Raw genomic sequence first — 27177 nt, 5'->3', positions numbered from 1 at the left:
CAACACGAATTCGTTCCAAGCACACCGTCCTCCAGCTGAAATGTGCAGCTAATTAGAAAATTGTTATTTAACAACATAAATCACTAAAGTATTGAATTAAAAACGCTAAAACATGTCGATTGTGAAACGTGTGCAGGTAAGCGATTATAAGAAACTTAAAAATACATTAATAATTGTTAATATACGGTTGTAGCAATGGGCAACCTTTGCGAGAACTTGGCACGTCTATGATTGCACCTGGCAAAATCCCTTCGAGTCGGCGCTGCTAATAAAGACACATTTGATGGGCTTGCATAAACCCATCTATCATCCAATGAGTGAGTAAATCCGTTTCATAAATATTAATGTTAAAGCCGGTTACCAGTATTTCGCCTGTGCGCATTTAATTTGATTTTACATTACCGGTAAACGTAATTTCTTCTAAGTGTCTTCGTTTCTTACAAAAATGGTAATGAATTCCAATATGCTCGTATATTTATTTAAAAATTTTAATTTGAAGTGCATTTGTTTGAAACCTTTGGTAAATATTAAATATTATTTTCCTCTTCAAAATCAATTAATGCGCTTTACTTTTAGGCTGACACTGATTTTCGGCTTTAACTTTAATGGTACTCAAGTATAGCACAATTTTACACTTCTGCACTTCCAGATGACTGTGGTGATCATGTTGTTTGCATCAATACCAAAGAAATTGCGTTGCCCGGTGATGAGTGGATTAAGCGCGTTTACTTCCATCACACCGGCTATCCAGGTGGTGCTTCATGGACGCTAGCGTGGCAGTTGCACGAAAAGGATGCTACGATGATTATCAAAAAAGCTGTATACAATGCGATGCGTGGCAATTTACAACGTAGACACACCATGCAGCGGTTACATTTGTTCGCTGATGATCAGCTGCCGGAAGAAATACTAGAAAACATAACAAATCAAATTAGAACACCAAGAGAAGTGCCACAACGTCTGGATCACATTGATAAGGAGACGCTGGAGAATTTCCCATCTATTATGGATTATCCAAAAGATTATGTTTTACGTTAATAAGTGGAAGTGTGTTTAATAATGTTTACTATTAAATAAAGTTGAATTGTGAAAACATATAGAGATGTTAACTTGCTTAATTGGGATCTTTGCAATAATAATCAATTAAAGTAAGCGGAACACATATCATCAAGTAATATGAAAATTAACACAGCGTTGCGAGTTTTTTAAATAATTTTTAATAATAGTTAAGTTTCTAATATCGTCTTTGATTATAATTTATTTTTTTATATACAATCCTAATTACCGGATTGACAAAAAAATAATTTGATGTTTATAATTAAAATGCAAAAAAGAAATTGTTTTAAAATTCACATATTTTCGTACTTTGTGTTCCGCCATTTTTTTCTTTATTTTTTTAAAACGAAAATTATTTTAATTTTAAAACCGATTATTGAGTTAATTTTTTTTGATAAATGAGCTATTGCTTTAACAATCACAATTTATTTACTTTAAATGTGAAATCGATAGGTTATCGATAACTGCTATTTAATATATGACTTCGCTGCTGTCTGGTTACACTGAATGCTGTGATGTTTGGTTTTAACTGTGTCATTTGTATTTGTTTTGCTTGGATTATTCCATTACGCTTTGCAGATTATTCGTGAAGAAATCTTCAACAATTGTACGTACATTTAAGTGAGAGTCTTTTTTTCAACACATTAATAAAGAAAAAGGTGATTTCATTCCGTTTTTTGGAAAAAAGGAAAAACGTAATAAACATACTAATTTAAACGCGTACATACTTATATGTGTTCCTGTTGAACGTAATATACATATGTAAGTTGCATTTAATAACTCCGACGTCAGCAGTTGCGATAAGATTGGCAATATTTATTACATTTTTACGAAGCAGATTAAAACTTCGAGTAGCACGTACTTATATATTTCTTAACTCCACTTTTAGCAAACACACGTTCAGTTAGCACTCATCGACGCATTCTACAACAACCTTTCGCCAGCAGCAGTTCACTGATTTACGCTCAACAGCAACGCAATATGGGTCGTTTAAGTAAAGTAGATCCCAGCTCTTATTCCGAGCCCGAGCGCATTGTTACCAAACATAGCGCCTTCAAATGGACCGTCGATTTTACAAATACAAAACTGTTGGGCAGTGTAACGCATAAATTTAATGTGTTGGAAGCAAACTTACCGGCTATTGTAAGGATCGCATTATCTCTCGCATTTTTTCTTTATCTGTATTTGGTATTTGCTTTCTCTTTGTGTACAGCTGTTGGATGTACGTGACATCAGCATAAAGAATGCATCTATACTCTGTAGTGGCGGCTCAGCCATACCCATCAACTACTTTATCAGTGATCCAGTGGATGATATTGGTGCTAAGTTGACATTGGAGCTACCGGAGGGTACTGCTAAGGGAGAGTAAGTAATAAATTTAAGATTTTGAAAAAATTTAAGTTAGCGCAGAGATAGTAGCAAATATTTTATCGATTAACAAGGAATTGTAGCCAAGTCAAAATTATCTTTATTACTGGGTAGACCAAAAATTATAAATCATTTTGTGGTAAATTACAAACCAAATTTGCTTATCGCAAAATGTGGTCACTTATTCGCTCACTTGTAACGGAGTGTGAAATGTAGATAGTGAAATAATTGTGCTTTTCGCTGTAAAAAATATTCTTGAATTATTGTTTTTTTTCCATCAGCCTACTAGTACGCATCGACTATGAAACTTCCAATCGTGCTAGCGGTCTGCAATGGCTCACACCCGAACAAACACTGGGCAAGCAACATCCATATCTATTCAGTCAGTGTCAAGCGATTCACGCACGTTCTGTATTGCCATGCCAAGATACGCCCGCCGTAAAATTCACCTACGAGGCTACAGTGGAACATCCAAAGGAGTTGACTGCCCTGATGAGTGCTTTAGTTGAAAAGAAGGAAACCGGTGTAACCAAATTCAAGCAGGAAGTACCCATACCAGCATATTTGTTGGCTATAGCAATCGGCGATTTAGTTTCGCGTCCACTCGGTCCCCAATCCAATGTCTGGGCTGAAGCTGGTATTGTAGAAGCGGCCGCGGAAGAGTTCTCCGAAACGGATAAAATGTTGAAAACCGCATCGGATATTTGTGGACCCTATGTTTGGAAGCAATACGACTTGCTCGTGATGCCACCATCTTTTCCTTTTGGTGGTATGGAGAATCCTTGCCTAACCTTTGTAACACCAACAGTGTTGGCTGGTGACAAGTCTTTAGCTGATGTAGTGGCGCACGAAATTGCGCACAGTTGGACAGGTAATCTAGTAACAAACAAAAACTTTGAGCATTTCTGGTTGAATGAGGGTTTCACGGTATTTGTGGAAACGAAAATCGTGGGACGCTTGCAAGGCGATAAGGAGCGCGACTTTCATATGCTGCGCAATCTGACGGAGCTGAGAGAGTGTGTAAGTACACAATAGGTATTTAGATGAGTTTAATATATACAAAAGTTATAAAAAAAAATCGTTAATTTCACACTTCCACCTTAGATACGCACCCAATTGGCCAACAACCCTGAACTCACTAAGTTGGTGGTGGATCTTTCGAACTGTGGACCAGACGATGCTTTCTCCAGCGTGCCCTACAACAAGGGCTCAACATTCTTACGCTACATTGAAGATTTGCTGGGAGGACCAGAGGTCTTCGAGCCATTCCTACGTAGTTACTTGCAAAAGTACGCCTACAAATCGGTTGTGACTGATGATTTCAAAAGTGCCTTATATGATTACTTCAACAATACCGATAAAAAGGATAAGCTAACCGAAATCGATTGGGACTTGTGGCTTAGCCACGAGGGTATGCCACCAATAATACCAAAGTGAGCACACAAGCTTCAAAGTATATGTAATATTTTAATAATACAATATTTCTGTTCAAACACTTTCAGATTCGATGAAACACTCGCTGCTGTTTCGGAACAATTAGCGAAATTGTGGAGCACCAAGTCCACCACTGAGTTACGCGCTGACTCTGATATAACTAAACCGATTTCTTCACATCAACTAATCGATTTCCTCGGCAAATTAATCGAAAGCAACGAAATTGTTGATTTGAATGCGGAAAAAATCGAATTCCTAGAGAACACTTACAAGCTAAAGGACACCAAAAATTCCGAGGTGCGTTTTCGGTTTTTGCGTTTAGTCATTAGAGCGCGGTTGCTGAAACGTATCGATGAGATTATTGCATTTGCCAATTCCAACTTCCGCATGAAATTCTGTCGTCCCATATATCGTGACTTGGGACAATGGCCGGAGGCTAAACCTATTGCGATTAAAAGCTTCGAGAGTGTCAAAAATCAAATGATGGCGGTTTGTGCGCACACCATCGAGAAGGATTTGGGCTTGAAATAAGCATTTATTAACTCTTACTTTTTTTTATAAATCGTTAAACTAATGTATTAACTGGACGCATAATATTTTTTTTATTAAACAAAGTGTTTAACCAAAGAAAATTCGTTTTTTTTTTATCAAAAGGTTGAGTTGAAATTCTTAAAAAAAGTATTACTGTACATATGAACAGCAAGTAACTGTGGGTGTTCGAAGTTTTTAATGTTGAGACTGTATAAAAAAATATATGTTTTGAATAAAACGCAGCTTGAGACGCTGTTCCCCCCGTCGATTGTAAAGCTTTTTGTGCGCGCACTTTTTGATATTAGTGTTTTATTAAAAAATAAGCAAAACTACGATTATAACAAGATGATTTTCTCTTCCATGCTTAGCCATCATTATTTTACTGATTTTCTTTAATTTTTTTTGCTTTATTTTTGCGGCTGTTTTCTAATGTTCTTTTCGTATGTGTTTTTGTTTACTCTTACTTTGTCAAACGTCACAAAATCAGTGTTGTCGGCTAGCATTTCATTGTATTCATGATTTATTTTGTTTTTTTTTAATCATAATGATTCAATGTTTTTTTGCTTTATATGTTTTTGTTGCAGTGTTTTTTCGTTCATTGTTTTTTCTTCTTATTTTTATTTAAATCTCTTTTTATACTTTTATAATTGTTTCAAGTTACATTTGTTCTTCTAATATCAAATATTATAACTACCGGCTGCAGGATATTTTCCAAAAAAAATATATATATTATTTTAATTATTTGGATGTATACATTTATGAATGATTTTACAGTTTCTTGTTTTCATTTTTTTGTTTTCATTTAATTGATTTTATATTTCTTTCTTATTCGTTTAATTACTGCAAATGATTTATTTATTTAATAGTTTCGCAAATTTGTTTTCGAATTACTTATTATTTTTTTATGTGCCTACAATTTTGTTTCGAATTCTGACTTTTTTGTGCCTATATGCTTTCAAAACCCTAACTTCGTTTAAACGTACATGTACATACATACATATTTATTTCTTTATTCATACATATATCGACGTAGTTACTACAAATGTTGCTGCTGAGGGTTTGCTTGAATGTCGTCGTGCATACATACATATGTACATACAAACTTGTTGCTGCATTAAAGTCTAGAGACAAGTGCGCTTGCACTTGAAAATTGTATTGAAAGAGGGAGAATATTTTCCAATGGCAAGGTAGTGGGTTTTCAGGAAATTTATTGCACAATTGGGTGAATTTCGTGGTTTGGTGAAATTAAAATAATAATTTAAAGTAATAATAAATATATTCATACATATGTATGTGTACATATTTATTTAATATTCTATAAAAATAAATAAAAATATAAAAAAGTAAAAAAGAATTATCCTAAATAGAAAAGCTAATGATTTTCAGAATTTAAAAATTACAAAAATTAACACTGAAATTACGAAATTTACTAGCTTTCTATTTTTGTATATTTTTTAAATTATTGAATTCAGAAAGAAGATACTAAAGTTGTATTTTAGTCTCATAAAACATTTTTAAAATATTTATTTTGTGTAACAAAATTATTGTAATATACATATATAAAGCTATTAATCGTAAATAAAAAATTTTGATTTTTTGAAAAAATAAAAAAAGCAATGAAAATTAAATGTAAATATGTAACGTTAAAACAAACGTATTAAATTTTACTTTGATACAATTTTTGATGTTATGTAAAATAAAACTGACTTTAATTGCAAAATTTTTAAGCTTTTGAACTGAAATTATGAAATTTTATTTTAATTTAATTTTAATTTAAAAAAATAGCCGAAATTATAAAACTTTGTAATTTTTTTTACATTTAAATTCATGAAATGAAACTTCAATGATTAAACATTAGAAAACTTATGCAAAAGTTGTATTTCAGTCCCAACATTTTTTAAAAAATTTTTCCACTCCTTTTTTGAGTACAAATTGAAATTTATGAATATTAAATTTCATTATTGTACAAAATAAGAACAAATCATTTTATAAGAATTTACAAAATTATATAAAATTTGAAAATAATAACAATGAATAAAAAACAAATAAAATTAAAATTAAATATAAGAAATATAAAAAAACTAATAGCAACAAAATAAAAAACTAATTAAAAGAATTTAATAAAAATAAAAATTATTTAAAAAAAACCAATGAAAGTACGAAATAATAACATAAAATAATTTAATAAAAATAAATAAATTTTAAAATTAGTTTAAAAAAAAAACAATTAAAGTAAAAAATTATTGTAAAAAAATAATGTATTATATTTCAAACTTTGATAAAAAAATTTTAAAATTATATGTATGTTTGTATATTAAAATATGATATTTAAAATAATGCAAAAAGAATTAATACTAAAATTAAAAAAAAAAAAAAAACTGAAATATATTTTTTTTAAATATTATAATAATAAGAGTCAGAAATAATTTCAAAAACATAAAAACGAAAAATAAATAATTTAGAAATGTGTTTGTTTTATTAATTAAAAGCAAAATAAACAAAAAAGTGCTGCTTTGAACATTGTACTTTCGACTTCAAAAAGTTGTTTGTTTATAGATAAAGTATTTGAAATATATGAATTTACAAACACAATAATTGTATATTAAATATTTTGTATAAACAAATTTTTCTATACTAATATAAATATTTTATTTTAATTTTCAAAATATTTATAAAATTTCCAAATAAATTATAAAAATTTAGTAGCTTCATTTTAATTTTTTTTTTTTTCAAAAAATATAATAAATTATTTATTTATTTATAAAAATATACAAGATTTATAAATAATTAATTATTAGTTTATAAGAAAATAATGTTCTCAGAAAGTTTTGTCATTATTAGCAAAAACAATTATAAAAATTATTAAAAAAAATAATATAAAAGAGTAAAAACCCACTTACATAGTACATATGTATGTATGTACTATGTGAAAAATATTAACAAATTGTTATAAAAATAAGAGGAAAAATATTTTTTTAAACATTACGTTATAGGTAAAAAATTATCATAGAAGAAACTTAAAAAAATTAATATAAAAAAAAATTAAGAGAAAAAAATACTTTTTAAACATTATTTTATTGGAAAAATAAGAAATTATTATTAAAATTATTTAAAAAAAGTAATATAAAAAAACCAAGGCAAAATAAGTAAAAAAAATTAGTATAAAATTATAAAAAAATAATATAAAAATAAATATATATAAGAGAAAAAAATATATTTTTTAAACATTGCATTACAAGCAAAGTAAAAAAATATTGTAAAAATAATTTAAAAAATGACAATAAAAAAATAAGAGAAAATTATATTATTTAATCATTACATACATCACATTACATTTATACAAATAATTAAAGAAATAATAATAAAAAAAAATGTATCATAAAAAATAAGAGAAAAAAAATTGTTTAAATTAATAATAAAATTTTGGCAAACTCACCAAATGTCAGAAATTTCTAAAAGTATAACTTGGAGTGGCTTGGACTACAAGCCAATTGCTTTCTCTTACTTTACAAACTTACATTTAATCTTTAGCAGCAAATGCAGACAAATGTATTTTTTCAACAACTTCGTAGTTTCTCGACATCATGGGACTCACAAAAATCTGAGTCCCTTTCAAAATGATGATTTCTAAACACTACTGGACGCTTTATTTGGCGCTGCCAACGTTTTGCAACCAAACCAATTGGTTATTCGATATTTAATTGCTATTATTACTTTTGGATTTTCTTTTATATTTTATTCTTTATATTTATTTCAGTACCTAACATACATAAATACATATGTCTGATCGTTACCTACGTTTACAATGTAATTTTAATTATTCTTTGTCGCCATGCTACTTCGTCTCCGTTATTGCAGTGTTTAAATTCATTGAATTCTTAGTGTTTTGCATTTACCATAATTTTTTATATCTTCCTTTATTTGTTTCGTAATTCGTTAAACTCTGTTTTACACACACACATTTAAAACTATTATTTATGTATTTATTATTGTTGCTGTTGTTTGCCTTTTTCACTTGGGTTTCATTTAAATGTTTGTTTCTTTATTTACTTATGTTTTGTTTTTCTTTGTTTTTGTTCAGCTATAAACAATTCGTTACAATTACCAAATGCATTTTGTTTAAATAGATTTTTCTTCAGTATTCGTTGCTGAAACAAAATTCAGCTGCTTAATTATGATTTTTTATTCATTTCTCATACCCGCAGATATACTTTTGCTTTTGCTTTTGCTTTTCTTATTGTTTTGTTGCTTCTCTCTTACTCTCTTTATCTCCCTCCCTAACTGTCTGCAAAAACTAATCGTTAATATGTGTTGCGCATTTTCTTTCAATGCCATTTTTGCAATGCATACGCCTTCTTTGTTTCTTTTGTTGTATTTTTTTTTGCAAATTTTTTTATTAATTTTTTTTGTTGTCTTAATTGTTTTCTATTATTATTTTTTTGCATTTTATATTTTAAATTTATTACATTATTATGAGGAATAAAAACTATCACGCACTAGAATTATCATTGGATCGGGATGTGGATGGACCGGCCCCAATGTCATCGCCTAGGACGAATGTGGGACTCTGGCGGGACGTTGACGCAACTGGTTGATAATGATAGCCTTCACGGTAACGAGTATTTGGTTTCCTGGTTGTTTGGGTGTGACCCAGTGTTGGTCTTTGGTTAATCAATTCATTGGGTCGTTTGGCTGTAAGTAAAAAGAGAATTATGGATATCTTTTTGAATGGAGAGTAATACTACTTTTAAAATTAAAAAAAAAATAATATTGAAATTGTGTAATTTCATCCAGTCGATGAAAAGCTACTATTCCGAATTTCTTCCAAGCTGTTCTCAAGAATTTAGACTGTCTCAAACCTGACAACTTTGCGGATTTTGAGAAAGGGTTTGGAAAGGATTCCAAGACGTTCTCAATAATTTTTGTTCTTATTTAAATATTGAAGCCATTTGACCACCGTAAACCTTGTGGCGTCCCCAAAAGCTTAAAGCGTAGCCTTGCACATGTATGACAAATGCACAAGATATACACCATTGTTTCCGTGGTGCTTTACTCTTGACATTTCCTGAAGTCTTCTAGGTCTGTTAACCCCATTATACAGGCGTGTGCCCCCACCAGTGAATATTCTATGTTCCTCTAGTCCTTTTTATATTTCCGATCTACCGTTTAAAACAAGACTTTTGCACCCGAAAGTAGATTTCTCCATAGCCTTTTAATTTTCTTTGTCATGCCCCTGTCCGGGTTATCGTATGGACAATGCATAATGTTGCACAGGATTTCGTGTGACAGCCGTACATGTTGGCAATCTCAACCGCTATCTAAATGCACTCGATGTCTTTTCTGCTTGAAATATACTACAGAGGTCTAGTCTCTGCCTAACCCTGGGCAGCATATCGCTGCACCAACTTCGTCCTCCATTTTCGAGCCGTTCGTATACATTTTTAACGTGTTGCGCGCAGCTAACCCGCTTTTAGCCAAACATATTCTCAAACTCTGAATCCTCTTTCCTAATTGAACAGTGCGAATTTACCCACCGATGTATGCCGGAAGGTTTTATGTGTTAATTCTCCGCATATTGTGCCGCAAGTCTCTAAGAACATTCCATTGGGTTCCGGAAGATAGATAGGTCTTACAAACGCTATGGAAGAAAGCCCCCACGATGGGCCGAGCACCTGCCTGCACGTATATATGGCATTGCTCGCCTTTCTTACTCTTTCTTCCGCATTCTGCTTCCCCAGTAGTTGACTGTCCAGGTATTAGATGCGGTCTTTGAGAGAGAATTGTGTCCCATGTATCGAAAGGAGGCTTAACGGAGGGATTTTGTACTTTTTAGTGAAAGCAAAACAGATCAGTTTTGTGGATTCAACCCCACACCCGTTCTTGCAAAAATATTTTTCGATTCGATGAAGTAAAAGCTAGGAATTTATACGAAATTCAATAAGTTGCTACTCACCAGGTATATAAGGCTTTTGATTATAGGACGACGACGATGATATTCGATTGTATTGTTGTTGTTGTTGCTGTTGCTGATTATTGTGATTTGATTCGCTGTGTGCAGTGCTATTATTTCGATTGTTATATTGTGTTTGATGGTGTGTATTCGGCACATCAGTACTCTCGATTGGACTCATTGGTGTCATTTCACGATCTTCGATATACATTTCGCTGGCATCATCGGGCACCTGACGATAATATTGCGTCCATGGCCATGAGGCGATGCCAGACAGTATAAACGACTCGATGGCACAAATGTAACCGATAAACTGCGGAGAAAGAAAAATTAAATTTTATGAAATTATTTTTGCTTCTACGAATCGGAGTAGCTATTCGATCACTGATTCTGGTTGTGTGGTTCTACTTATTGCATACTAGAAATTCGCTAATTATATTAATCTATGATAGAATGGATAATCCTTATTTATAGGGGGCTTAGTGAGGACTTTTCTAATATGAGCATTAAAAGAGCTCTCATTGATATCTAAGAACTCGGTAAGTCAGATGGTATAACCGATATAAGCGCCGATGGGAACACATCTGCTGATAACTGTACGATTATGGAATCGGAGTTACCCAATGATTACAGACGGTCGACCGCGGATGCAAAAATTGTATGTCATACAATATACGAGACTTCGGTTAGGGACAGGATGCTTTCTGATGTTCCCTGAGCTCCGAATACACAATTTAGGAATCTACTGACATCTACACAGAAGGGTGTTAGAATATTTAATGTTGACGTTCTGAAATTATGGGTTCTAGAGCTCGAGTTTCGACACGAGACTCACGTAATCCTTCCGCAATTACGGTCCGCATCTTATTAAGTATCTGACTACTTAGGCACATGACCTGCAATAATTGACTATAATCAAATGATATTAATCGCCATTCTATTTGATTCAGTTCTGACGAAACAGCTCTAAACCTCGAATTTGATAGCTTTTCACGAAGAATGGTTTGGGTATTTGCCACAACAACTTCACCAACATATCTAGATCAGATGTATCGCTATTACACTAACTTTCTTATTAAAAAGATGATCCCAGCCACTTCGCTAGGTTCTCGGAAGCTGTGTCAACCGAGACATTTCAACCACAGCCTGGAAAAGCCCGGGAATAGATGAGAACGTGAAATTATGAGTCCCCTTCGACTTCACCATACAGCTTTGGTAACGGGCGTTCGACAAAATATCTTATCGCACCGCGTATGTTCCCATTGAACAGTGTCTAGTCAGAATACTTACAATTGCAGCGAGATTGACTTTGCTAAGTGCAAACAGTTCGGAGGAGGACCTCTTACGATACACTTAGGGCCAAAAGAATAGTGCAGTCACACAAGTTCTGGTTATTGACCAGCGGCTGCCAAGCTCACTGGATTTCTATAGACCTAGCGCTAGAACGCAAGAGAACATCAGATAAGAATGACTAAAAAAAGAATGTCTAAAAAGTAGAAAGAGCTTTGCTTAAACTGTAGGCCTAAACTGTCTAGTATTAACCGACTGAATATTAATGAATCTAGAAAAGAGACTTCAGAATTTAAACTACTTTGTTGCAATCTGACATACAAGTAGTTCAGCGAATCAAAAGACAGCCGCTACGCTGGCTAGGTCATGTCATCCGAATGGATGAAAATACTCCAGCTCTGAAAGTATTCGACGCAGTACCCGCCGGAGGAAACAGAGGAAGTAGAAGACCACCGCTCCGTTGGAAAGACCAGGTGGAGAAGGATCTGAAGAAGAAATATGACTGGCGCGCTGTCGTTAACTCGGCTATAACCGAGTAAAGAAGAAGGAAAAGATTTGCGATTGAGGACTTTCCTCCCGCAAAACATCTCTTGTGGATCGAATAAATAAAAACAATAATTTATACTCATAGTTTCTTGACATACCGCTGAAGTAAACAGTGTGTCTTTGGTGTGCTTGTTGACCAAAACGTATTCCTCAGCATAGAGCACCATATGCATGACCAGTGTCGAGCTCAAAATTAATATCAAACCAATGCTCAGGTACATCCATGTATTCTGCAAGAACCATAAAATATAAATAAAAAATATTTATTTGGAAAGCTATAAATTATATTAAAATTGATAAAAAATCACTTGCTTACAACTTTAGTCCAATTGAATGGGAACATGAGTGCTATATGTGAAATGTCTAGAAATAACATCAGACAGGTGATTAGTAGGGAGAAGATCGCACAGAAGACCATTAATCTCAAGCGTCCGATGAGTGGCAGTAAAAAGAGGCCGACTTGTACCGTGCCGGCGGAGCATTCGCAGGCTAGACAAGCGGCTGACGATAACTGCATAGTAAAAAAGAATATATTATATATAAATACATAGTAGCATAGTATTAATGATTTGACCACTGACCACCAAGAGAATACGCACAATCCCTGTAGGCGTTTTCAAGTGTTGCGGATCACAGTGTAGGGCTACACCCCATGGCAGTGGCGTTTGGCCGCTGCGCTGTTTATAATTGGCGTGCGAGTCCCACGACGTGCACGTGCCCAGCGGCGATTCTAAGGATAGTGACAGCTCACCGGCTCTGCTGCCAGCTATTTCAAAATCCTGTTCATCATCCAGCTGACAGCAGACCGGTTCTAATTCGCGTATTTCGTCCAGTAGGAGTTCTATCTCGTCCGTCCCATATAAATCAGATACAGACGGTATATAACGTTGGGTTTGTTGCATTTCCCGCTGCGGGGGTTGTCCCACATCACCGGATCTTGTGCGAAATTATGATGTATTTAAAAATACCGAAAAATAACACACCAACCGCCAATTTGATGTTTTATGTTGACACTTTGTTGGACGTTAAAGTGGCGCCCACCCCTTAAATCGATGTGCTCCTTTATGCCAGATGTCCAATAAACAAACCGGCGCTTAAATATATATATATATATAAGTATGTTTATACCTTGAATGTTTGTATGTAGTAGTTATTATTAGTAGTAGACGACGGATGGGAGGTATCGTGTTAACGCTGCTGCAAATATGTTTGTAGAATCTGTTTCGAGTTGGGAATTGTAGCCAATTTAGAAGGGTTTGCACTTAACGGACGATCTTCAATGTAAAATCTGTGAACGGAAATGTATTAAATATAGTGAAGTGCTTATATTTATTATTTTTATTAGCCATACATAGAAAGCTATAACTAAATATAATATTTATAAAAAACAAAAACAAACAAATAAATAACTTAAAGGACTAACAGAAAATCAGTTATGATGAAAAAAGCTGCTAAAAACACTTAATAATAAAAAAAATTAATTCCTTAAATTAAATTATTGTTTCTTTAAGCTTTTAATTTTCAAATAAATACTTTTGATTTTGAAATATTAATTGTTTTAATTTTCTTTTGTTTTCTTATTGCCTGTATTGCCGATTCTCACTAGCATTTCGAGGATTGCCTTTTATATTTGAGGATTAGAGAAAAAAATATTTATTAATCATCAAAAGCTTAATTGTTTTGAAAAATATGCTCGATTAAGGTCTATACACTTTTGCATCCGTCTGATTTTAGTCAAACCAACTTTCGAAGCACTTTTGCCACCTTGATTGAGGTATCTCCACAACATGCGTTTTGAATGCATAAAACGCGGGTTCGGGTATCGAAAAACGTTGACCTCTTTGTTTATCTCTTACGTACGGGAATAAAAAGAAGTCATTCGGTGCCAAAACAGGACTATCAAATTGATGTTTTGAGTGCTCAAACATGCAGTTGTTTCAGTTGATGGATGAGAGATCGTATCGGTGGTTTGTTTTCCTGATTTCATGAAAGACAACTTACAAAAAAATGGTTGTGCACCATCGATGAACTCGGACTAGTCTTTCATTGACAATAATCGATGTACTGTTGCTAGGTTAATCCACGGCGAAAATTCTAAAAGATAACCGCCCGAAAATGTTAGCGATTTTTTTTCATTTTTTGGCCAAGATGAAAGACAACTCTACCATATTCCCAGAATACACCACGGTGCCAAAACCCGAAAAATAAAAGGCAACATACATAATTTAAGCTATTTCATTATCAGATCGTTTGGCTGCCGGGTTATAGTAGAATCGCTGGAGACTGCAAAACCGATGAGCTAGCAAGATGAAGCAGCCTTGCCCTGCTAACAGCGGGTGTTTTCGCTATATACCTATGAACCTCACGTGGTCGACGACCAGCTTCTGTGCGACTGCGAGGTCCTTCTGTCCTAGAGTAGAACGCAGGAGTTCTACTGAAGTACCTGACTGAGTGAATGAACCGAGAGTTCTTAGTAGACATTGGACAAGCAATTATGTGGTAAGACTAAAAATCTTGTCGGACGCAAGTTCTCAATGTTGTATGGAAGAAAGTGTGGTAGAAATATCTCAACAATCATACCTTCGGCCATACCTTACACGCCACTTCAAGAAATTTGTGATGGGGTTACAGCGCACTGTCGATTTATGATGTTGTTTATGATCACTTTTATAGAGGTTTTAGGTATCACAACGGACCGGCGACATAAGCAGTCCAGGTAAAGTCTAGTTATAATGAACCTAAAAATTGAGTCCTTAGTGAGAAAGTAAAAACATTCAAAAGATTTTTCGATCAAGCTTATAAGACAGATACTATAGAGACAAGTATTTTTGAAATATAAAAAGTTTTTTCGGAGATCCGACCAGAAAGTGTGAATATTCTCTGTTAATAATAATATTTTCAACAATGCCGATTTTGAAATTGGGTGGCAAATATTGTATGTAATATATGTATATCTTGAGAGCAAAAAGATACATCAATGCCTGCGAGTGAACTCAAGACGACAAAGAGTCAAAATTCCAACTGGTATTTCACATCACACCACCGCCATACTTTCACAACTCAGTTTCGGAGGAGGATCAATGTTCTGAAGTCTTACTTTGCATTCTTCCGATCTAAATAGAGAACTAAATAGAGAAGGTACCATCTTCTATAAGAGTGTACAGCTGCTGGCGTATGCCGATGATATTGATATCATCGGCTTCAACACCCGCGTCGTTAGTTCTGCTTTCTCCAGGCTGGACAAGGAAGCACAGAAAATTGGTCTGGCAGTGAACGAGGGCAAGACGAAATATCTCCTGTCATCAAACAAACAGTCGTCGCACTCGCGACTTGGCTCTCACGTCACTGCTGACAGTCATAACTTTGAAGTCGTAGATAATTTCGTCTATCTTGGAACCAGCGTAAACACCACCAACAATGTCAGCCTAGAAATCCAACGCAGGATAACTCTTGCCAACAGGTGCTACTTCGGACTGAGTAGGCAATTGAGAAGCAAAGTCCTCTCTCGACAAACAAAATCCAAACTCTATAAGTCACTCATAATTCCCGTCCTGCTGTATGGTGCAGAGTTTTGGACGATGTCAACAACGGATGAGTCGACGTTGCGAGTTTTCGAGAGAAAAGTTTTGCGAAAGATTTATGGTCCTTTGCGCGTTAGCCACGGCGAATACCCCATTCGATGGAACGATGAGCTGTACGAGATATACGACGACATCGACATAGTTCAGCGAATTAAAAGACAGCGGCTACACTGGCTAGGTTATGTTGTCCGGATGGACGAAAATACTCCAGCTCTGAAAGTATTCGACGCAGTACCCGCCGGGGGAAGCAGAGGAAGAGGAAGACCTCCACTCCGTTGGAAGGACCAAGTGGAGAAGGACCTGGTTTCGCTTGGAATATCCAATAGGCGCCACGTAGCGAAAAGAAGAAACGACTGGCGCGCTGTTGTTAACTCGGCTATAATCGCTTAAGCGGTTTCTACGCCAATTAAGAAGAAGAAGTTATTCTGGCTGGGTAGTTATAACTGTGACGAAAGCATTCTTTGAACAGAAATATTGAGCCGATGCAGTTTCGTGGAGCGGACTATGGTGGGGCCGGTATATAAATGAAGCCTCAAATTTCACTCGACCAGTAGTAAATTAACGGTTTTATAATTTTAGTAAAAGTGGCTCTCATTATAAAACTAGTAGCTAGTAAGGTAATAAATTTACTCCGCTGCGAGCTCTGATATAACACTTTTTAGAATGGGTTCAATGATACCTGTAAAACCATTGGTGTTGTCCTTAATAAAGACAAAATTCTTCCCATATATTTTGCTATTACTAAAAATATACACTTTTCTTCTTATCTTTAAGGATCCGCAAAATCCGGATGACACGCATTTCCTTCATTGGGATCTTTTTATAGACAGCTTTCACGTTGTTAAAAACGTTATTCGAATATTTCCATATACACAAATATATTACCGTTACACCGTTTTCTAAAACCTGTATGATATATGTAGATACTCTGTTCGAAGTTCTTTTCGACTTCCTTTCAATGGTTAACGGTTATTTTTGTTTGCACGCAAATCGGGTTCATAAATAACGAACGAATGCGCCCAACCAGGCAGACAACACTCACGAGTCAAGTCAACTATAAACAGGCCAAGTCAACTAAGTGCAACTTTTGCACATTACCGTTAGAGTGTGGTGCAACGTGCGATTTGTGTGACAACAACAACTGCAATGCATTGGTGCAACAATATGTCGGCATATTATGCCCAAGATACACATACCTACACACAGACACCACAATCAACACCGAAGCGAACTGCAATGCACGGCCGAACCGGCAAACTAACGGCGCGTGCTGACTCTGTGAACGCCTCAAGGAGTTGCGTATGAAAGAAGGTGCAAAAAATCTATGGCTTTTATGCACTTCAATTGACAAATTTTGTTCGACGATGAGCCGGATGCACAGGCGACGACGACGACAATCGTTTAATGGTTAAGAGTCGCTTGCTGGATCAGGAGGGTGAGAGGTAAGGTGGGTGAAGGCGACAAGTGGTGAATGCGAGTTTTGACCGGAAATAAGTGGGGGCAGAGCGGTGCACTAAAGCCGTTTATATGCAGATGAGCATAATTGATTTCATATTGAATGCACTCAACACGACTACAAAAGCAAATGGGGTTTATCTATGGGCTGTGTGCTCAGCGACTACCGCACTATGCAGAAAAGTTGATATTAGTATGCAATCATATGCCACCGCCTACAGTCATATGAAAATATAAAGGACGTTGTAAGTTTTATTATGCATTTTGAGAGATCCGGTAGGAAATTTATGGGAAGATAAATATTGGAAGTACTTTCTTTAACATTTTTGGTGTAAGCTTTCTTTCGGGAATTAATCTTTTCATGCCGAACATGAAGCGTATGTACCAAATCGAAATATTTACAGGACGGTTCAAGGCTTGAAATAGGAACAGCAACGGAGCTTTTCTATACTAATCTTTCTCAGAAGATAGCTCCAAACTTAAAATCTACGAGACATATGGGCCTACGTACTAACCAACAATTCCATTCACATTCTGGTGGACAGCCAAGCAGCATTTAACGTTATCGGTAGGGTCTCTACTAAGTCTCTGCGTTAGGTTACGCAAGGAGACAATAACTAGAGCCTGAGTGGAAAACTTGATGAAAATGGGTACCCAGTCATATAGGAACAGAAGTAAACGACAAAATAACAAATTGGCTTGTTCGGAAGCCAACGGAAATAATAATTCAGCTCTTTCCCTTAACAGGCAAGAGGGAATTTAGTAATATTGTAGTTGTTATCACTGAACCATCTCTAACTTCCCACATTCAAAAAATTGGTAAAGTAGATTCGGCGAATTGAATCATGCGTGGAGGAAAAAGAGACGCTAGAACACTACCTTCGCGAATGCATTTAGCCGGTTGAGGCGAAATATCTTCCACAGCTTCCAAAGTTCCAACTTAAGTGATATTGGGAAACTGTGGTGAAAAAATCAGGTATTTCGCCAAATCCACTTCATTGCTGGATAAGGCCTAATACATACTGGTCCAAATATAGCCTTTGATGATCTTGCCAACCAATACAAACTTTCTTTAACGTTCCAGATGTTCGTTATAAATATGGGTTTCGGGAATCTAAAATTTCTTTTGTCACATCTTGCCTTCCCGATAACCATTGGCCGATAAATCAAGGCTTGGTTAATATGTCGGTCGTTCCTTTATATTGCTTGCTTATAGTGTTCCTATATTGAATACCTATCGGACCCATCAGGGATAATTCTATTTAGTTTGAGAACACTTAAATTTTATATATATGGTATACTAGGCGCTAACATCTTTATAAAATACCTGGCTCAGCTTTTTCTTCTAATTGTCTACAATTTTTTTTTTTATGTAATTGTGGTCTGGTGGAACTAATTACTAATTTTATCCTTCAAAATACTTTAGGCCGTATAAGAATGCCTTTTGTAAGTATTTTCCAACTACTTGATGTATCAGTTCACTTTGCTAAGTCGGGTCTCCAGCTACTTTCACCTCTATTGGCCGGCGTTTGCAAGACTGAGTCAGAAACATCTCTAGAATCTTACCATCGGCGAACCAAAAGACATATCCGAACTGTGATAGGCTCGAAGCGAAGTTTAAGCGACCACAACGGACCGCCGTCCTAAGCTGTACAAGTGAGATACTTCTTAGTATCGACCTCGGTCTTAGGGTCTATTATTGAAATAAAAATTCTGTGTAAATTTAGAAGGTTCACGCCTAAGATTTCATATTAAACGTTTCCGTTCTTAGACAATCGATTCTCATAACTGGAACGGACACGAATTTTATATCCGGCTAAGCACTGTTAATTCGAGATCCTAACCCAGGTTAAGTTAGATTGGATGGCTGATCCACAGAGATCGCACTTGAACTACTACATATAGAGTTCTTTGTGAAGCCATCGAGAAGTACATAGAACTTCTGTGTTCGATCAAAGTTGTACAGGTGTTTAATTTTCATTGACACCAGTTCGGTGGTAGGTATGCGCACCTAAGTAGTTAAACCATGACCTTCCAAACGCGGAACAGTTAAGAAGGAAATGTTGAGATGCTTCCACCTCGTCTTCTTCCATACAGCTTCTGCAGCTGGCGTCCGCTATTATTCCCTACCTTACAGCATGGACGCCGATAGGGCAATCGGCTCAAGATCTCTTGCGATCGGTCCTGGGCAAAAAGGATATTGCGATAGCGCTGGCCAAGCTCACGCGAAACCCAGCTATCTAGTAGCAGAACACAAGAGGAGAAAGGAGCACCGACCTTCTCCTATTCTACTGATAGCGGTTCTATGGTGCCTTTCCATGCTAGTTCATCAGCTACACAGTTACCTTCTTTTTCGCTATGGCCTGGCACCCATATCAGGCTTATCACAAAGTGATTCGATGTCATTGATAACAAAATTAGGAATTCCTTAAGCGGCTCTGAACGCACTGTTAATGAGATCAATGCTAGTATAGCTGCCCTGTTATCCAAGTGGGATGGTCATTTCTCTGAAAGCGATCCCAATCCATCTCTAAACGAATTTTACTTGTATACAAGTAAAACGGCTTGAATCGAAAAATTAAATAATAATAAATAATGTTTTTTTAACAGTATCTTCCGATAATGACATATTTTCCAAGCGAGTACTTCACTTCGAAATTCCTACAGGGTCATCGGCATATTAAAGTCCCTACTGCATAATGCAAGTATTAGATTATACATACATATAAGCTGATAGGACATTCATGCATCGATGCACCAATACAAATGGGTATATACACGAGTACACACGAGTGAGCATTTATTTTACGAACATATGTGTGTGCGCGCCTAATAGTATGCAAAGCAAATAGCACTTTCAATGGGCTATTGTGTGTGCGATATTGGTGCAAGCAATGCCTGCTTCACGGAGGAAACGCGCAAATAGCTTAAAAAAGAATTCATATAAAAATACAACAACAATGTAGTGTGTTTTGTTGTACTCTAATGTCGTTGCAATTTGATTGTTTTCCCCGCAACGCGAACTATGAAGTGCATGCACCACTTGATGGATGGATGTCGTTGATCGTGCGCCTGCGGAAGTGTAAACGAGCGACAAATAATGCCGCGTACCATGAAAAGTAACAATAGCAACAACATGCGGTATTGAATTCATGCATTTGCACACACTCCCAGCCCCCACACATACATACATTCATATTTGAGTGATAGCGCACGTAACGGCTGCCATTAGGAAGTTAGACGTGTTGCAAATACTTGCTCTAAGTATTTATTAAGTGTTTTTAAGGAGTTGAAACGCTTCTCGATGATATTCTGTGGAAATCGCTTAATTAAGTGCTTCCCATTTAATATGCAGTGCTTATAAAAATAAGCGCTTATGTGTGTGTAATGGGGGCATTGAGCGGCAGCTCCTTAAAAAATGCAGCATCAGTCGAAGGACACGCTTAGTAGTGAGCTACTCAGCGATTTGTAAGCATTTTTTACCCATGCATGCTTTCTATTGTTTGTAAAGAAGCATTCAAGGGGCAGAACAATGCCTGTCTTTAGATATAAAGAACGTGCAAAGAGGTGCTTGAGTGTATAATTACACTACATGTATATTAACTGCAACATTTTCTCCCCCTATTTTGCTGGCTAATACAAAACAGAGGCGGAATTTAAACAATGGAAAATATTGTAATATATACTAGTTCGCATACCGTCCTATATATAAAGATTTCCAATATAAGTGATATGATTTCTGTACAAAAAAAAAAAAAATTCGGAGGCCATTCAATGTAACTATTTCTTGAAATTATCGAATCTCCAAATTTTTCTTGCAATAATTTGGTTGTTGCACGAGCTTGTGTGCCACGTAGGCCGACTTGTTCGAACCAGATGTTATCAAGATCAACTTCTTCCAATTGTGGCCATAAAAAGTTGGTTATCGTCGATCTATACCTCTCTCCATTGACAGTAGCCACGTCACCAGCTGCATTTAGATGAATGTAAGGGTTTGGAAGGATGGAGCCATGTGTAGAAGTTTACGTAAGTGAGGAAAGTTCTTTGAGCGCAATTCACTTGGGAGTGGCCAGAAACGATTCTTTTACATGCGGCTCAAGCAGCTCACGACCTCCGGTCTTAGAACATTTATCTTTTGGGTAGCCAAAAAACATCCGTTTGAAGGCGGGCTAGAGTGAGAAGGCGAAACATCCCTCCACAGGGTTGTGCGCTGGGTTTGGGACCCGACGCATAAAAAAAAACCCTCCAATGAAAAGAAGAAAACAGCTACGAATGAGAGACCTTCCTTTAGATGACGACCGCTGCTAACGTTTTAAGGATTACGATTTAAGAGCAAACACCTGGAATGTCCGCTGATCAGCTGACTGATGTCCTCATAAGAGTAAAGGTTTATATCACCGCTGTCCAAGTAGTGTGTTGGACGGGACAAGGACTGAGACGAGTAGGTCCTTATAGCATTTACTACAGTGGCCATATAAAGGAGCGCGAATTTGGGATTCATGATGGGAGAGAGACTCCGTCGCCGAGTCCTGGCGTTCACTTCGGTGGATAAACGTCTAGCCAAAATCCGCATCAAAGCGAAGTTCTTCAAGATAGCGCTGATTTACGCTCATGCTCCGACTGAAGAGAAGGACGATGCGACCAAATATGTCTTCTTTGAGCACTTGGAGCGCACCTAGGAAAGCTGCTCCCACCATGATGTCAAAATCGTGCTTGTCGACTTTAACACCAGGACGGACTAAGAAGTTATATTTGGCACAACGGTCGGTAAATTCAGTGTCCATGATGAAAAAGCCCCAAAAGGGTTAAGGCTGATCGACTTCGCCAGGGCTCGAAATATGGTTATCTGTAGTACGAGATTCCAGCATAGGAAAATTCATCAAGCTACCTGGCTGTCTCCGTGTCGAAAGGCCACCAAAATAAAGTAACAGCTGCTACGATGACGATCGCAGTGGAAAAACCAGAGACGAGACGCATTTGCAGATAAAAAAAGAGAGAGTCCGAAATGCATGAGTACGAAGAGCTTGACAAGCTGGCCGACAATGGTAGTGCTCGAAAATTTTACTAAAAAATGCGGCAACTAACGGAAGGTTTCAAGACCGGAGCATACTCTTATAGAACTACCAGAGATGATCTAGCGACTGATCCCCAGAGCATACTGAAATTATAGAGGGAACACTTCTCCAGCCTGCTGAATGGCAGTGTAAGCATAACACCAGGAGATGGTGAACTCGATTCCAGAACTGACAACAATGGAGTGGACGTTCCGATGCCAGCCCATGGAAAAGTTCGAATAGCAATCACTCGTCTGAAAAACAACAAAGCGGCGGGGGCCAATGGATTGTCGGTCGAGCTATTCAAATACGGCGGCGACGAACAGATACTTAAGTGTGACACTTAAGTGTGCTCTGGTCAATCCACAAAAAGGGAGACCCCACTAACTGCACCAACTAGTGCCGCCGCAAGTTCTGCTTTCTCCAGGTTGTAGAAAAAAGGGAAGCAAAGGGGTTTGGTAATGAATGATAAGTGAATCCTGTCATCAGAGAAACAGTCGACTCCCACATCATAGATAATTTCGTCTATCTTGAAACCAGCATTCTGATCTGTAAAATCTAAATGAAATAAATACACAACTAACAAGCCCAAAGCCTAAAAAAATACCCCCACACATGCCTGCAGCTACCTCATTTATGCAAATGCATTTTCAAAATTAATTAAAATTGACTTAAGCACACCCTGTGCAATTATGCCGCCTTAATCCAATATTGTTGCGCTGTCGAATGAGAGCCCGAAACTAGTTTTAGGGGAAGTTGCTTACTTCTTAAATAATGAATCACAAACAAATGTATGTGTGTGTATGTATGTGAATGTCCTTGCAGCATTTTACTTCAGTTTTATGTGAAAGGATGCAGCAAACAAATTCCCCTGCTTGCTTACCTTACAAAGATGCAGCTTAAAAAGTTTTATTTCAGAGAATGACAGATGAGTGTGTGTGTGGTTGTTTGTTCATTACTATACATACATATGGCATGTACGCTAAGTATGTCAGAGTCTTATTTGCGAATATGCAACAACTCCGAAAAGTTGGCGCGCGTGTCCTTGCTCCACTTGCCACGCCGGCAACAATAACAAACAATCCGATGTTGTAGCCAAGCAGCCAAAACGAACGAGTCGGTCAGTATTGTTGTATATATATATGTATGTACATATATAAGCTGAACAAAGCATAATACTAAACTATAACAACAACAATAATAATATAGCTAGGATAATAGATTGAATGGATTTCCTTTTGATTATGCTTTATTCGTAAATTTCACATCATTTCACAGTTTCAGCTGAATTTAGGCCAACATGGCAGCATCTGCAAACGGGCTTTACCTCGACGAGTACATACCGATTTACATCTTCATTCGCATTCGACATTGTCTGTCCGCACATCGGTTTTATATGTATGTTTGATGGGGTGTTAACAACGTGCTGTCTGTTTCATTGACTATTTCTGGTGGCCGAGTGAAAGCTGAGCGATTGTGCAACACGCTGTGCACACCAGATTGAACGAGAATGCTTTTTGCTGAGATTTTTTGTGGGTTTATGCATTGATTGATATTTACATATTTATATATACATATATACACAAGCAGCTACGGGATTATGGGCTTTATTGTCTTGTCTGCTTATCCTAAAGAATATTCTTCGTGTTGAGGAAATAGTTATGATGGTTTCCCTTTAAGGATTCAAAAATATATAATATAGTTTTTCGTACTTTATGTCATTGAAACTGCCAATATTATGGATCACTATTTCCTTTATGTGTCTACATTTGCCCGCTTCATAATAGCGAACGTTCTTAACCCAGTTATCCAAGACCAAGTAGTCTCCATCTAACACTTACGAGGATGATTCAATAAGTAATTAGTTTCGCCGCTCGAGGGCGATAGTATAGCAAGACAGATTTATTGTTGCCAAGTTCTCGTAAACGAAGACAGTTGTCAAATTTCTGAGATTCCTTTTTTTGATTTCAAAAAAAAATGGGAAAAAGAGCGATCAGTGCTTCAATTTTGGAAGCGAATCGCACAATGAGATTCCGATCTTGATGGTCTGTATCACTCTGCTACTTCGATGCTCCCTATCAAAAATTAATTTAACGAGTTTCAATGTGGTTGCATGTCCGAACGCCCAGGCGTCCCTTAAATGACTACTTTGGAGAATAACATAACATATGTATGTATGTTCAACCACAATCTCGTATTGCCAGATAGCTTTTTGAAGGCGCGCGATGTAGCTGAGACAGTAAGCAACTCCAAATATCTCGCGAGTGACATCCTGCATTAAATATTGGATAAGAGAAAGCTGCCATCGCGGCTTCTTAGCAACGGAAACCACGAGAATTCACCACAGCTGTAGTTGATGCTATTTATGGGCAGTTCTTGCTCTGACTGGGTACCGTCGACCCGTTTGAATGCGGTTCAACTGATACACAACGGAGTTCAAGGAACGAAAAGGAGCCGAAACAGTGGACATCACCCGATCCTATACAGAAGAATGCGAACATTATTCCATCAATCGAAGCCCGTCCATGTTTCAACGTATTTCTTTGATACTCAACAGAATCTAAGAAACAGTCGAAACAGTGGACATCTTGCGATCCAGTTCCGAAGAAGGCAGAGATTGTGTTCTGAGATTCACAATATGTGAGTGAAAAAGGTAAACCCCATTTAGCGAAAAAATTTGTACTCTTTCACCATGATAGCGCACCGGCTCACACCTTATCCATCTAAATAGTATTTTTTGAATTGGTAACTACTTATTTCTAAACTTAAGAAAGTCATCAGTTGGGAAGAAATTTGTGTCGAATAAGAAGTTTATTACCGCCACGGTATCTTACTTTCCAGACTCCATAGCAATATATTTTTTATATGATATATGTTAATGAAGTTGGAGCATCGCTGGGTCAAATAGTCGCATCTTTCCAAAACTTTGGGTTTTCTTTTGTAAGCTAAGTACTTATTCGCCAGCCGCAACCCATTTAAGGGTGTTTCAATATGGCGTCGAATTTACCGACCGTTCAGCCAAAGATATCTTCTTTGTCCACTCCGGCGTTAAAGTCGTCAAGCGTGGTTTTGACATCGTGACGGGAGCAACTCTCTTAGGATATGTTGCAGAGCTTCGCTTTGATGCGGATTGTGGCTAGACGTTTATCCACCGGGGTGAATGCCAGGACTTGGTGACGGAGTCTCTCTCCCACCACGAATCCCACAACAAATTTGTCCTCCTTTATATGGCCACTGTAGTAAATGGCACAAGGATCTACTCGTCTCAGTTCTTGTCCCGTCCAACACACTACTTAGACAGCGGTGATGTAAACCTTTACTCTTGCGAGAACATCAACCAGCTGAGCAGCAGCAGCTTTCCAATTAAGAGACCGGACATTCCAGGTCGTAAATCGTGATCCTTAGTACGTTTGCAGTGGTCGTCACCTCACAACATATTTAAGTAAATTCCGTTTCGCTACTACTTTTTTTGCTAAGCTTGAGCTCTATCGTCTTGTTATAAATTTGACAAGCATATTTGGATTCAACGCAAAGTAGTTTCAGATGTGTGATTCGGCTGGTGTAAGCGCCTTTCACTCTATTTTTATTTCATTATGCCAGTATTTATACCAATTTGTTCGATTCACTTAGTACTGGCAATAAGAACTGACCATATCTTCTTAAGCGATTGTAGTAATCTTAAATAAATGAACTCTCCACACTTTCGATTGCCGAAGTGCAACAAATAGTTATACACTTAATGACCACAGCAACAACAACACAATCATCAGCGTTGCTATGTAGTCGTAGTGTTGTAGTATGGGAAATGTTGATATAATCCGATATAGAGCATTGGTATATAAATCGTACATTCGGTCAGCCAACATAATCGTTTTCAGCGGTTTTAGCGAATGAGCGAATGAACAATAGTACGCAACTGAGCACACACATACCACAAACATATAATGAAAGCAAGTATGAGTGAATAGAGCTCCATTTGAGTGTGCTCCAACATGCAGTTCGACTCATTTGTACATTTGTGATACAATGTGACTCGTAAACTGAGACTCTTGTTGCGGCTTTATCGATTTTCATCAGCGTGAGGTGAGCCAAATGGTCTGGCTGCTGACTGTTTGTTCGCCGTTCGTTTCGGTTGAACTAGAATTATTTCAGTTTACTGCGGCTGACTGTGGTTTTGTTCTGGCTTTGGTTTTTGGTTTGGTCTCCTATGACAAGGCTTTCTTAGCAACGCATGTACTATTCGGTGTTGTTGTTGTTGTTGTAGTTGTAGTAATTATTGCCTTCATTGGATTCAAAGAGCGAGGGTAATAGCCTTACGTTGTTAAAATTAGTATTTCTGTGAGTATGGCTCGTACTTACATGGGCATGGCATGTGTTGTAGCACTTGGCTTGTTGGCCTAGAAGGCAAGCGACGCGTAACTATATTTAGCAGCATCTAACTTTGACTCCGCACACACATACTTCAAAGCAAACACACACAAAAAAAGAGAGTGTACTAAATTTACAAAACAGCAGCGACATTGCCGCAAAGCCACCAAATGGCCGGCATAGAAAGGCGGCCAAGTAGAGTAGCGCAGTGTCGCGCAGAGCGGCTGGGTCGAGACGCCGCCACTCATTGCAATCAATATTAGTTAATGTGACGTCGTGGTGTCTGTCTGCACTTAGTGCCATGAAATTTCGCCTTTTGCCACGCATTCATTGCATTCGCTACATGAAAGGGTTGTAGGTTAACAACAATAACACCAAATGACATGATTTTCTAGTAAACAGAAATCAATTCCCACCAAAGGCATTGGAACCAATGTTTAATTGTAAGAAATATTGTGCTTTTGCACCCGCGAAAGTAAAAGCGAGCATAAGTTTCATTCTCCTGCAAGCGAGCGAGCAAAAACAAAAAAAAAACAAGAAAACT

The 27177-nt window shown here is 36.9% G+C and overlaps 2 protein-coding genes across 7 annotated transcripts in view; one reads left to right on the top strand and one right to left on the bottom strand.

Moving 5' to 3' along the window:
* Window positions 1–4490, top strand: LOC120768036 (39S ribosomal protein L13, mitochondrial). Of its 4 annotated transcripts, XM_040094532.1 has the most exons (7): window positions 1–136; window positions 194–317; window positions 1946–2199; window positions 2270–2421; window positions 2706–3444; window positions 3529–3857; window positions 3927–4490. In XM_040094532.1, the coding sequence occupies exons 1-7, from the start codon at window positions 113–115 to the stop codon at window positions 4387–4389; spliced, it is 2085 nt and encodes a 694-aa protein (XP_039950466.1). In that variant the 5' UTR covers window positions 1–112; the 3' UTR covers window positions 4390–4490. The 4 variants fall into 4 exon arrangements, with proteins under 4 accessions (XP_039950466.1, XP_039950469.1, XP_039950468.1 ...); XM_040094534.1 differs by lacking the exons at window positions 1–136; window positions 194–317 and adding an exon at window positions 1658–1715; XM_040094533.1 differs by lacking the exons at window positions 1–136; window positions 194–317 and adding an exon at window positions 1685–1818.
* Window positions 4491–8459: 3969 nt separating this feature from the next.
* The window catches only part of LOC120767958, a 67911-nt gene continuing 49193 nt past the window's right edge, over window positions 8460–27177 (bottom strand). Inside the window, exons 2-7 of one of the 3 annotated variants that reach the window (XM_040094348.1) lie at window positions 13304–13463; window positions 12757–13235; window positions 12492–12686; window positions 12274–12405; window positions 10343–10652; window positions 8879–9081 (exon numbers count right to left, since the gene is read on the bottom strand). In XM_040094348.1, coding sequence (XP_039950282.1) covers window positions 8879–9081; window positions 10343–10652; window positions 12274–12405; window positions 12492–12686; window positions 12757–13077 — 1161 coding nt within the window. In that variant the 5' untranslated portion in view covers window positions 13078–13235; window positions 13304–13463. Of the gene's footprint in view, window positions 9082–10342; window positions 10653–12273; window positions 12406–12491; window positions 12687–12756; window positions 13464–27177 lie in introns of all 3 variants that reach the window. The other 2 variants (XM_040094349.1, XM_040094347.1) reach the window with 2 other exon arrangements.

The sequence above is a fragment of the Bactrocera tryoni genome, chromosome 2, assembly GCF_016617805.1.
Source record: "Bactrocera tryoni isolate S06 chromosome 2, CSIRO_BtryS06_freeze2, whole genome shotgun sequence".
Taxonomy (NCBI): Eukaryota; Metazoa; Arthropoda; class Insecta; order Diptera; family Tephritidae; genus Bactrocera; species Bactrocera tryoni.
Note: the sequence above shows the minus strand (reverse complement) of the source record. Positions and strands in the feature narration are given on the sequence as shown.

Excerpts from the sequence above, each read along its gene's own strand:
- LOC120768036 (XM_040094532.1), top strand. The coding sequence starts at position 113 with ATGTCGATTGTGAAACGTGTGCAG. Across the intron at positions 2,422-2,705 it reads GAGGGTACTGCTAAGGGAGA|CCTACTAGTACGCATCGACT; the intron begins GTAAGTAATAAA and ends TTTTTCCATCAG. Across the intron at positions 3,445-3,528 it reads TGACGGAGCTGAGAGAGTGT|ATACGCACCCAATTGGCCAA; the intron begins GTAAGTACACAA and ends CTTCCACCTTAG.